Genomic DNA, 13413 nt, shown 5'->3' with positions numbered 1-13413 from the left:
AAATGCAGAGCTGAGATTCAGAGAACATCTGAGCCTTCTGCCACTTGGCTACACCTAGAAATTCTCTAAATACAAATTATGAACAGAACCGGTGACAAGGGCGGCCCTGGTGGAATCCATCACCCACCGGAAACCAGTCTGACTTATTGCTCATTGCTGGCTATGCGGACCAAGCTCCTGAAATGGTTGTATGAGAATTGAGTGGTCCATAGCAATGGGCCAAACAGCCCATACTCCTGAAGTACCTTCCACAAGACACTCTGACGGACATGGTCGAGTGCCTTCTCCGGGTCCACAAAGCCCATGTAGACTGGTTGGACAAACTCCCATGCATCCTCAAGTATCCTCAAGAGGATAAAGAGCTGGTCCAGTGTTCCACCATCAGGATGTAAACTGCATTGTCCAAGGTTCGACTAACTGCCACCTCAGAGGTACCACCCCTGATCTGGTAAATGGACTGATTCTTATATAGCACTTTTCTACTCTCCCGGGGTACTCAAAGCGCTCTATACAACATGCCTCATTCACCCATTCACACCCACTCATACAAGCACTTCAAGTGCAACCTAAACTACATTCACACACATTCATACTCCGATGAATGCAACTCAGGGTTAGTATCTTGCCCAAGGCATGCAGACTGGGGAAGCCAAGGATCGAACCACCAACCTTCCGATCAGTAGCTGATCTGCTCTACCACCTGAGCCTCAGCCACCCCACACAAAGTGGGGTGATGATGCAGTACATGAGCACAATGCCTATACAAATATACCTATATCATGCATAAAAGAACTGAAAAATGGTACATACTTCTTCAATTCTAAGTTTTTCCATATTCGAGCATTAAAAATAAATAAAAGAATAAATAAATAATTTGGTCATTTTCAGGTTGTAAAATAATTTAAGTGGAAGCTTAGACGACAGTATTTATAATTATTTAACAAAAAGTAAACTTCACAGCACCACATCTGAAATTAAGTATTTTAGCACAGATACAAGAGGACTTGTTTTGCAGCCATAAGACGTGAACAACTTGTAGTCCCTGAGGAGACCATGAACTCCTCTCTATGTCAAAATATTCCAAATGTGAGGCCATCAGTTAAAATTTGGCCCAAACTGGATCAATGTAAAACAGAAAGGCTGGAAAAACATTACCCACGTTTTTGTTTATTTCATCATGAAATAACTGTCTTAATCGTGTCAATTTATTGATTAAGTGACAGAAGAGTTACATCTTATATTATGGGCTTTCCTTTTAACCCATTAAAGAACACTTTCATTCCACTTTCGTGAACTTCCAAGCACTGTGGAGTTTTGTTTTTCATTTTTTAGTTTAATTGCAATCGAAATCTGGTTAAAGGAACTTACAAGTTCACCATTTTGATATTAAAAAGTAATATAAACAATAAATTCACTTTGTAAGAAGATAGACTCTTTTATTTGGTAAAATATATTTTACAAAATTTTCATTTTGCTCATTATAAAGATAAAAAAATATTCCTAAATCTTCATCAGCATAGAAAAACAATCAAAACAAAAATATACAAATAACCAAGTAACTAAATAAATAAATAAATAAATAAATAAATAAAATAAATAGACAAGCAATTAAATTAACACAGCCGTCATTACAGACATGACAAGAGACAGGTTTTATTGGGCCGTGTGCAGAGATGAAGCCAGCTGTTCTGCTCTCATTAGATGGGCTTTGGTTTCTTTCCTGATCACCTCCCAGGCTTCAGCACTGTGACCCTACAGAAATACCAATATTAGTATTCTTATTGTTATTGAAACAAGTTATTATATCTATTTATCTTAAGGATGATCTAAACCCCAAATTAATGAGAATGATGTGATCTTACCATTTCCTTTAGGATATGATGTGAGAGTCTCTTAAAGTACATGTGCAGCTTTGTGGTTTTCTTCTTGTGACTGTGGCTCCCAATCTAATTTAATTACAAGCAAAATGACAATTAAGAATATGTCATGTCATGTAAAGTATCATATTCGAATGTAATAAAAACCTAACTGAAAGTGAACTTACACAGGAGTGAAGCTCTTCAGCCTGTTTGTTGACAATATTGAGCAAGTTCCTCACTGTGCTGTCCTCCCATGATGCAGAGCTGTGATCCTCCTCAAACAGGGCAGCCACCTCCTCCAGAATCTGAACTGTGAAAGCCAGTTTATCCTCAGCCTGGAAGAAGAAGAAGATCAAATACAGACCACTTTAGAAATGCTTCAATAATAATAAGAGTGGATTTAAAAGACAAAATTAATCTGTCCTAAGGGAAAATTATGTTTTTTTCTATAAATAGGCAAAAGCTGAGGTTCACTTACTGATGATTTGGACACCTGGTGGTACAGGTGATTAGGGAAGGCCACAGTGACCTCCACTTCAGTGGTGTTACTGGCGTTTTTAGCCTGCAACACATTGAATGTTTTAGTCATCAGATGCTCAAGTGAAATAATTCTAAAACTATTTAAATAACGAATCAACTAATATTAAAACATTAAAACACTCACCATGGTATCAAGCAGATTCAGAGTTTCTTCGTTGTGCTGTCTGAATTTATGATCCATCCATCTGCAGCTTAGCGAGGAGCTTTCAGTGGACAGAGTGAGAAACAGGCAAGCAAAGAGAATCCTGTTCATCATTTTTTTAAAGGTATAAACTTCCTTTGTATGAAGCAAACTCGGATGTCTCCCGGTGTTCTGATGGAGCAGACCTGCAGCGCCGCATTTATAGCAGAGCGAAAATATTTCATTTTCTATATACCTGGGAAACCCGCAGGTACAACAAGCTGTAATGTCGTACACGTGGGATTTAAATTTCCGTCTATAAAAAAAATATCCCACACTTAACAATATATCTTAAAGAAGATAAGATATCATGATGTCTGAGGGTTTGACCTCATTATGAGGATTCGTGGACATACACATCCATTTGACCACCTAAGAAACATGACGACAAACTCAACTCACGACTGATGATTTCATTTGTAACCAAATCGTGTATAGGCTTACGTTTTGATACTAAACAGGTAACGTGTTACAGGGATATTAATGCTGCTTTGAGGACATTTTCATCTATTATTGTCAAGAAACGGGCATGTGGCAGGCAGACGGTGGACCCACATGCATGAACAGGTGATGAAACAAAAGTGATCAGATCACAGGTCAGATATATGTTAACGATAACGTCATTGCAAGTACTACATGTGCTGGATTGCTTTTCTTGTTTGTTTGTTTTGTTTTGCTGAGGGGGGCTTTTTTCAGTTATTATTATTTCAGACTCATTCAGCAGATAAATACTCCTGGTTTGACCTCCACTACCGGTTACATGAGGTTAACACAAATACATCACAACTGATTTACAAGTACAGCAGAAGTGCAAGCTGTTTAATAATGAAGAAACTGCTAAAAAAGCTAAATGCAGGCCACATGAAATGACGCAATGATGCAGTGAACCAAGGTAAATACACCTGCTCATTCATACCTGCGCCCATTCTTCACTCACGTGGCAGCCGCTTTCATTTTCCTCGGTAAAGAGAAAAAAAATACCCAAAGTGGAAGCTGTAGTTTACGAGTATCACCTATAGGCGGCGTAGAGTTTCTACTTGGAACAAGTGTCACCTGGCAGTTTGCTGCTTTCTGCCGTGTGATTGGCAGAGGAACTTTGAAAGTTAATAGGTGTGTGAGGTGAGGTCAGCGCTCCTCGGTGAGGAAGTTCCAGAGACAATTAACTCACTCTGGTGCGAGTGGGTATGTTGTTCGTGTGACGTTTTAATGGTGTTCAAGCTGTAGATCGACAGCGCGCGATCAATATTCTGTTGTTGTGATGCCTCTGCAGTTAATGTTTCTTTTTGGTTGATTTGTAATTTCCTTTGGTTAGTCCGTCCAGCCGTAAAGACTGTTATGAATGAAGAGCGGACTAACCTCTCTCGTTTTTATCTTTTCGTTTATTAATTTGTGCCACTTCCCTTTTATAAATCCAGACTGCAGGTTACGCATACCGCTGATTCCCAGCTGTGCTGAGACCAGAACTGTTTGCAGTGCGTGCCCAGTGATAAATTGATTGCAGTGTCTCTAAACTGGGTTTAGTGTAGTGCAGTGTAGTGTTATTTGCTCGCACCTTTGGTTTGATAGGTTTAATGTGCAGCTGGAATATTAGTAAAATATGTTTTGAGTCCTGTTTGGGAATGAATGGGAAATGTATGTTTAATTGATGGAATAAATAAATAAATTATACATTTATCTCTTTGACATTTTATTTGACACCTTAGTGCTCTGTTACATATTGTTGTAGACGCCACAGACTTTCTGTTCTCCGTTCACAGCTCCTGCCCTGCTAAAGACTTTTCATAACACACTCTGCAACTTATATGACCTGTATATTTGGCTTTTTATATATTTCAGAACCTGAAAAAACATAAACTTAAATCACTCTATACTCTTTTCTTCTCTCCTGTAATCAACCCTACTTGAAAATGAAAGCAAACGTGCGTAAGGAGCGTCACTGACGTTTGGCGCACATCCGCTTTCATTTTATTTCATCATAAGTAACGAAATGTGTTCGACGTTGACTGTTTTCATTTTTTAACATTTTTTTTTTAAACTGCCATTAATGTCTTGCAACCAGTGGCGGTCCTAGCCTGTTTGGCGCCCCGGGCGAACACTCCCTCTGGAGCCCCCCCCCACACACACACACACACACACAAAACATATTAGGAATTGTACAGTAACATAAAACTGTTGGACGGAACCATACTGAATTTCGCCAGAGAAACACACACACACACACACACACACACACACACACACACACACACACACACACACACACACACACACACACACACACACACACACACACATACATACATATGAAGAGAGAGAGAGTATGCATTGTATGCAAACGGCGACCAAACAGCCATCATAATTCGTCATACAATGAGAACAGGACTATTTTTACCATTTCTCTTTGGAGCAACTGTAACCCACATTATTTCCTTAGGGAATGAAGTATTCTGATTCTGATTGTTTCAGGATGACCTGCCATTATCCAATGACACATCTGCTTACCTGTATCTTTTGCTCGTTTCTCCTCCTCTTCTTTTCTATTTTTTCTAAACTGAGCACCTGATGGCTTTGAACTGTTCTTGTCCATCTTCCATTGGTTTTAATTTTGCACTCCAGTATGAACACAAATTCCCCAACTCAACGATCGCCACAATATAACCTAATAGACCTACACCTAGTTCGCAGATTCACTTTGTCTAAGGTGTATTTCTGGGATTTCACACAACCCAGGATTCAAATCATGAATACATATGGGCTTGGATTTACATCTTTATGAATGAAATGTGCTCTATTTGGAAGCAGCCGGCCCCCCTCCCCTGTCGACAGGCTGTGTGTGAGATCATCAAACTTCAAAGTTCACCAGGGAAGACACAAAGGATAACTGTTTGCCTTTCCTGGACTGCGCTGTGCACATTGAAGAGAATGGCAACCTCAACATCGAAGTTTACCGGAAGCCCACACACACGGACCAGTACCTCCTGTTCGACTCCCATCACCCTCTGGAACACAAACTTGGAGTAATTAGGACCCTACACCACCGGGCAGAACATGTTCCCTCTAAGCCTGAAGGAAAAAAGAAGGAACACACACATGTAAAGGAAGCACTCAAAACGTGCGGCTATCCTAACTGGGCGTTCTTAAAGTCAGCAAAGAGGCACAGAAAAGAAGATCAGACACCAGCGAGGGAGGATAAGAAAGACAGACGCAACAACATTGTCATCCCCTATGTAGCCGGTGTATCAGAAAAACTTAGGAGAGTTTTCTCCAAGCACGACATCCCAGTGTATTTCAGACCCAGCAACACGCTCAGACAAAAACTGGTTCACCCGAAAGACAAAACGCCAAAACACAGACTTAACAATGTGGTGTATGCTGTACAGTGCAGCGAGGAATGCCCAGACCTCTACATTGGAGAGACCAAACAGCCACTTCACAAGCGCATGGTACAACACAGAAGAGCCACCTCCACAGGACAAGACTCAGCAGTCCATCTGCATCTTAGGGATAAAGGACACTCTTTCAAGGATGCCAATGTTCACATTTTGGACAGAGAGGACAGATGGTTTGAAAGAGGAGTGAAAGAAGCCATCTATGTCCACTGTGAGCGACCATCTTTGAACAGAGGCGGTGGTTTACGACACCAACTCTCTGCCATCTATAATCCAGTTTTGAGATCCCTTCCCAGACGCCTTAACGCCCACTCACATCCTGGGCCATCTGACCTCAGGAATTCGCATGATAAGGTGGGGCCAGGTTTCACAATGAACTCACCCGAAACTCTGGCTGATTGGGACCCACACCCAGTTTCCCACCTTGGCTCAGGCGATTAGAGGATCATCAGGGGGTCCTTTTGTCCCTCTGTGGGGGGTTTATATCTGGGACTCTCCACCATTTGACCTTAGAACTGAAGAAGCTTCTCGGATGAGAGGTGAAACGTCTTCAAGTAACTTAAAGAAGTCCAGACGCTTTTCTTTGCAAGCTCCTTTGACTACGATGACCTGGATGACTGAGAACCTTCACAGACAGATCATCAAACTGTAAATTATAAATTTTAAGTTGTTATTGATCCCTTTACCCCGAGTCCTAAAGTGTGTATTTATTTTCTTACTCTTCTTATATTTGTTGTTCGTTTACTTGCACTGCTGTAACTGGAGGCTCGGCGTTTCGTCTCCCTATATACTGGACTGTATATAGCGGAGATGACAATAAAGTTTACTTTGACTTCAGCAGCAAGCAGGCGCACCGAGGGCTCTCGCGCTCACTTTTCGCGTATAGAATTAGAATGATAAGTCAGTATCATGATGTCTCGTGTTTGGTGTTTGTTGGTTTTTTTATTGTTTTATTTTGCGAGTTGGTTATTAGATGCTATCCAACCAGCCAAAGAATCCCCCGCCTCTCTCCTCCCTGTGCCACAAGAAGCAGGCGCACCTCGCAAACGGAGGGCGCCCTTACTCCCAGCAAATGGGCGATAGAAAACCGATGGTGCCTATGCCATTCCCAATACGCGCTGGCTGATGTCTGGGCAGCATGAGTACGAGCAATTTATTTATTTATTTATATTTGCCGATGCCCGTGAATCCGCCCCCCACCACGATGCTGATATCAAAAACCGCTACTGCTTGCAACCCGCAAAGAAGGTGAATACTACTGCCTGAAAATAATTACTGTAAATCTCCAACCTTCAATTTTCCAAGATAAAATAATGTAAGAAAGAATTGAGATGAATATACTTTTACATGACGGTAATTAAAATACACATATATTAAACGACCATTATCCGAGGTTTACTTGAAACCAGCTGAAGGTTAAAAAACTAAAACTATTTTTTTTTTAAATTTTAGCTACATTAATGTCTTGCAAACTGCCAAGAAAGTAAAGACTCCCTGAAAAACATTGCTGTAAATCTCCTATCTTAAATTTTCCAAGATTAAAATCAAGAAGTAAAAACAGATTTCGGATAAATAAACTTTTACTTGACAGTAATTAAATTAAATTTAAACTAATTGAACTAATTAAACTAATTAAACTAATTAAACGACTGTTGTTCTACGTTTACTTTAAAATCGCCTAAAGGTTTCATGTTAATCGCAAGTATTAAGAGATTGACATAGAGGTGGAGATTTGTGTTTTTATGCTTTTATGTGGTAACTTGACGTCATCTCATGGTGCTGCTGCCTCAGTTTTTGTTATATCATAGCCAATTTTTGTACAACACTGTCTTTATATGACACAATTATCATAAAAAACAACAACAACAACAACAAAAAAAAACACAAACACAAGCTAAAAAAAATAATGACATAAATCTTTTTTCTGGTTCACGTTTTTCTAGTTTCTACTTGATAGAGTTAGAAAACGAAATCTTGCACTCTCTATAAATGAAAGAACAGATATTAAATCTTAAAAGGATGACATAAATCTGCTATGTTTTTACTTTTGAGACGATTATCCAGCTGATTAGAAAATGAAATAGGTGTGTCCTTGGGCTTTGCTATAAATGAAGCGCCTGAGGTTTGCTCCATCAGAACACCAGGAGACCTGAGAATTTGCTTCACACTAAGGAAATTTCTACATTTTTCAAAAATGATCAGCAGGATTTTCATCGCTTGCCTGTTTCTCGGGATGTACAGTACGGGCTCTTTGCTAGGTTGCAAATGGATTGTAAATGATCGAGACGACATAAAACATCAATTCCATGTGTACAACAAGAGAGCTTTGGGTTTCCTTGATATGATGGTGAGTGCACTTCTTTGCATAATGTTTAACATGGTATTGATTTAAATAGTTTGATTAGTTCCATGGATATGATGTGTGTGCGTGTTTTGTGTGTGATGCAGATTACTAACACCACTAAGGATGCTGAAATTGAGCACACAGTGGCTTTCCCTAATGAACTGTATCACCAGAAGTCCAAAGCAACAGTAAGTCATCCCCAGCTTTTTACATAAAGTTGTTTCTTTTTTAATGAAAGAATGGAGTGATTGCAAATCCACAAAAGTTTGTCTTTACCTATATATAGACTGTTCAGCTATGAAAGGGTCGAAGGGATTCTCTCCCACAGAGCCAAGGGAGTTGTCTCTTATCACGACTCTGTCATAACTCCTGTGCATAAAAATGTATAATTCAAAGACAAAACACAACAATGTTATTTTCAAACATTTGTTCCTGTGCAAACAAAGATTTTCGGTCCCTGGGAAATTTCTCATAGCTGTGTGAATTCTTGTTCTTTGACTATTCATCTTGAAGTTTTAAAGAAGTATTCCTATAGTGATCTCTTCTTCTTCATCTTCATCTTCTTCTTCTTCTAGGATGAGGATAAACTGGCTTTCATAGTTCAGATTCTGAAGGAGCTGTTTGCCCTGGTTGAGAAGGATCGCAGTTCTGCACCATGGGAGAAGAACACAGTGGAGAACTTTCTCAGTATTGTCGACAAAATGGCTGAAGAGCTTAACTCCTGTGTAAGCTCACTTTCATTACAATGAACAATGATATTGCATTTTTTTTTAAATTTTACAATGAATTCAGTCTCTATTATATATATTTTATCAGTCTCTGACAAATGTGAATAAGTTAAAGTGGTGAATGATGTATTCAAATATATTTTGTTCTTTCCTTGTGGGTTATTTAGGTTGGAAGCCACAGCAACACGACACAGCTGACGCATTTCACGAGTCTCTCAAATGAAATCCTAAAGGCCAATGTAAGTCTGCATTATTTTTACTAAACCTGTATTTCAATATGACAGATTTTACACCGCTGGTATTTTAATAATGATAATATTGTTTTGTCTGTAGGGTTACAGTGCTGAAGCCTGGGAGACGATCAGGAAAGAAGCCAAAGCCCATCTAATGAGAGCAGAACAGCTGGCTTCATCTCTGCACACGGCCCAATAAAACCTGTCTCTTGTCATGTCTGTAATGACGGCTGTGTTAATTTAATTGCTTGTCTATTTATTTTATTTATTTATTTATTTATTTATTTAGTTACTTGGTTATTTGTATATTTTTGTTTTGATTGTTTTTCTATGCTGATGAAGATTTAGGAATATTTTTTATCTTTATAATGAGCAAAATGAAAATTTTGTAAAATATATTTACAGAAGACCATCTGAGTCAATGCGCATCCCTGGTTAAGTCTCTGGGAAATGCCCACTAAAACTCGTCTTTCGGATAAATTTTTAAAATGTATTTGTATTTCTTAATTGGTTTAATTTATTTATTGTATTCATAATATTGACACTAGTATTTATTTTTGTATTATTTATTCATTTATTTATTAGATTTCTGAAAATTTTCCATAAAGTAAACTAGACATATTATTAGATATGTTAAAGTCAATAAATATTTTCTTATCACACAAATTGAAATTGTTGACTTTTCTGTTCCTGAAATATCAAGAATAATGGTTATGCACTTATTTTTAATGAGTGCAATCAAACATTAGACACATTGTCCAGATTTATATAGAAAGATTGTTTTGATTCTTCACAAAAGCTCTTACAACATAGAAAGTAGAAGTACTGATACCTCATGTGGAGTGAGTATGAGCACCAAGACCACTTTAGAGACTTTCTTTGGTTTGGTTTCTTTTGGTTTATAAAGTATGACGAGTAAACTGAGAGCTTTGCCTTTACACTCAGCTCTCTCTTCACCCTGATGGACCAGTACAGCAGCCGCAGCACTGATCTGTCTGTCAATGTCCTTCCCCCTTCTCCCATCACTCGTGAACAGGACCCCAAGATACTTAAACTCCTCCACTTGGGGCACAAACTCATCCCTGATCACGAGTGGACAGTCCACCCTTTTCTGGCTGAGCACCATGGCCTTAGATTTGGAGGTGCTATTCTCATTCACTTCATTACATTTGGCTGTGCAGCATTCCAGTGCGAGCTGGAGGTCATCAGCCGATGAAGGCAATAGAACAACATCATATACGAAATGCAGAGCTGAGATTCAGAGAACATCTGAGCCTTCTGCCACTTGGCTACACCTAGAAATTCTCTAAATACAAATTATGAACAGAACCGGTGACAAGGGCGGCCCTGGTGGAATCCATCACCCACCGGAAACCAGTCTGACTTATTGCTCATTGCTGGCTATGCGGACCAAGCTCCTGAAATGGTTGTATGAGAATTGAGTGGTCCATAGCAATGGGCCAAACAGCCCATACTCCTGAAGTACCTTCCACAAGACACTCTGACGGACATGGTCGAGTGCCTTCTCCGGGTCCACAAAGCCCATGTAGACTGGTTGGACAAACTCCCATGCACCCTCAAGTATCCTCAAGAGGATAAAGAGCTGGTCCAGTGTTCCACCATCAGGATGTAAACTGCATTGTCCAAGGTTCGACTAACTGCCACCTCAGAGGTACCACCCCTGATCTGGTAAATGGACTGATTCTTATATAGCACTTTTCTACTCTCCCGGGGTACTCAAAGCGCTCTATACAACATGCCTCATTCACCCATTCACACCCACTCATACAAGCACTTCAAGTGCAACCTAAACTACATTCACACACATTCATACTCCGATGAATGCAACTCAGGGTTAGTATCTTGCCCAAGGCATCCAGACTGGGGAAGCCAAGGATCGAACCACCAACCTTCCGATCAGTAGCTGATCTGTTCTACCACCTGAGCCTCAGCCACCCCACACAAAGTGGGGTGATGATGCAGTACATGAGCACAATGCCTATACAAATATACCTATATCATGCATAAAAGAACTGAAAAATGGTACATACTTCTTCAATTCTAAGTTTTTCCATATTCGAGCATTAAAAATAAATAAAAGAATAAATAAATAATTTGGTCATTTTCAGGTTGTAAAATAATTTAAGTGGAAGCTTAGACGACAGTATTTATAATTATTTAACAAAAAGTAAACTTCACAGCATCACATCTGAAATTAAGTATATTAGCGCAGATACAAGAGGACTTGTTTTGCAGCCATAAGACGTGAACAACTTGTAGTCCCTGAGGAGACCATGAACTCCTCTCTATGTCAAAATATTCCAAATGTGAGGCCATCAGTTAAAATTTGGCCCAAACTGGATCAATGTAAAACAGAAAGACTGGAAAAACATTACCCACGTTTTTGTTTATTTCATCATGAAATAACTGTCTTAATCGTGTCAATTTATTGATTAAGTGACAGAAGAGTTACATCTTATATTATGGGCTTTCCTTTTAACCCATTAAAGAACACTTTCAAACCACTTTCGTGAACTTCCAAGCACTGTGGAGTTTTGTTTTTCATTTTTTAGTTTAATTGCAATCGAAATCTGGTTAAAGGAACTTACAAGTTCACCATTTTGATATTAAAAAGTAATATAAACAATAAATTCACTTTGTAAGAAGATAGACTCTTTTATTTGGTAAAATATATTTTACAAAATTTTCATTTTGCTCATTATAAAGATAAAAAATATTCCTAAATCTTCATCAGCATAGAAAAACAATCAAAACAAAAATATACAAATAACCAAGTAACTAAATAAATAAATAAATAAATAAAATAAATAGAAAAGCAATTAAATTAACACAGCCGTCATTACAGACATGACAAGAGACAGGTTTTATTGGGCCGTGTGCAGAGATGAAGCCAGCTGTTCTGCTCTCATTAGATGGGCTTTGGCTTCTTTCCTGATCACCTCCCAGGCTTCAGCACTGTGACCCTACAGAAATACCAATATTAATATTCTTATTGTTATTGAAACAAGTTATTATATCTATTTACTTTAAGGTTGATCTAAAACCCAAATTAATGAGAATGATGTGATCTTACCATTTCCTTTAGGATATGATGTGAGAGTCTCTTAAAGTACATGTGCAGCTTTGTGGTTTTCTTCTTGTGACTGTGGCTCCCAATCTAATTTAATTACAAGCAAAATGACAATTAAGAATATGTCATGTCATGTAAAGTATCATATTCGAATGTAATAAAAACCTAACTGAAAGTGAACTTACACAGGAGTGAAGCTCTTCAGCCTGTTTGTTGACAATATTGAGAAAGTTCCTCACTGTGCTGTCCTCCCATGATGCAGCGCTGTGATCCTCCTCAAACAGGGCAGCCACCTCCTCCAGAATCTGAACTGTGAAAGCCAGTTTATCCTCATCCTGGAAGAAGAAGAAGATCAAATACAGACCACTTTAGAAATGCTTCAATAATAATAAGAGTGGATTTAAAAGACAAAATTAATCTGTCCTAAGGGAAAATTATGTTTTTTTCTATAAATAGGCAAAAGCTGAGGTTCACTTACTGATGATTTGGACACCTGGTGATACAGGTGATTAGGGAAGGCCACAGTGACCTCCACTTCAGTGGTGTTAGTGGAGTTTTTAGCCTGAAACACATTGAGTGTTTTAGTCATCAGATGCTAAATTGAAATAATTCTTTCACGAAAAATAACAAATTAACTAATATTAAAGCATTAAACACTCACCATGGTATCAATTAGATTCAGAGTTTCTTCGTTGTGCTGTCTGAATTTATGATCCATCCATCTGCAGCTTAGCGAGGAGCTTTCAGTGGACAGAGCGAGAAACAGGCAAGCAAAGAGAATCCTGTTCATCATTTTTTAAAGGTATAAACTTCCTTTGTATGAAGCAAACTCTCGGATGTCTGATGGAGCAGACCTGCAGCGCTGCATTTATAGCAGAGCGAACATATTTCATTTTCCATACCTGGGAAACCCGCAGGTGAGCGGGTTGAGGCCTCAACGTACAACAGGCTGTAATGTCGGAAATCTCAGATTAGAATTTGCATCCAAATCAAAGAAAATATTCCACAGTGGAGGATAGGCAGCGTTTTTAAACAAGCTAAGGTATCA

At 38.8% G+C, this 13413-nt stretch overlaps 3 protein-coding genes across 3 annotated transcripts; 1 reads left to right on the top strand and 2 right to left on the bottom strand.

Moving 5' to 3' along the window:
* Window positions 1-1653: 1653 nt before the first annotated feature.
* LOC308391155 (interferon a3-like) lies at window positions 1654-2655 on the bottom strand (the record flags this gene model as incomplete). Its single annotated transcript, XM_080873622.1, has 5 exons — window positions 1654-1752; window positions 1863-1946; window positions 2045-2194; window positions 2338-2421; window positions 2524-2655. The coding sequence occupies 5 exons, from the start codon at window positions 2653-2655 to the stop codon at window positions 1654-1656; spliced, it is 549 nt and encodes a 182-aa protein (XP_080729748.1).
* Window positions 2656-8050: 5395 nt separating this feature from the next.
* LOC308391154 (interferon a3-like) lies at window positions 8051-9473 on the top strand (the record flags this gene model as incomplete). Its single annotated transcript, XM_080873621.1, has 5 exons — window positions 8051-8316; window positions 8418-8501; window positions 8889-9038; window positions 9209-9280; window positions 9375-9473. The coding sequence occupies exons 1-5, from the start codon at window positions 8164-8166 to the stop codon at window positions 9471-9473; spliced, it is 558 nt and encodes a 185-aa protein (XP_080729747.1). The 5' UTR covers window positions 8051-8163.
* A 2686-nt stretch (window positions 9474-12159) lies between these two features.
* On the bottom strand, window positions 12160-13158 carry LOC308391153 (interferon a3-like; the record flags this gene model as incomplete). Its single annotated transcript, XM_080873620.1, has 5 exons — window positions 12160-12258; window positions 12369-12452; window positions 12551-12700; window positions 12844-12927; window positions 13027-13158. The coding sequence occupies 5 exons, from the start codon at window positions 13156-13158 to the stop codon at window positions 12160-12162; spliced, it is 549 nt and encodes a 182-aa protein (XP_080729746.1).
* Between the last annotated feature and the right edge of the window lie 255 nt (window positions 13159-13413).

Source organism: Rhamphochromis sp. 'chilingali', assembly GCF_963969265.1.
Source record: "Rhamphochromis sp. 'chilingali' genome assembly, chromosome: 22".
Lineage (NCBI taxonomy): Eukaryota > Metazoa > Chordata > Actinopteri > Cichliformes > Cichlidae > Rhamphochromis > Rhamphochromis sp. 'chilingali'.
This window is presented reverse-complemented; position numbering and strand designations above follow the sequence as displayed.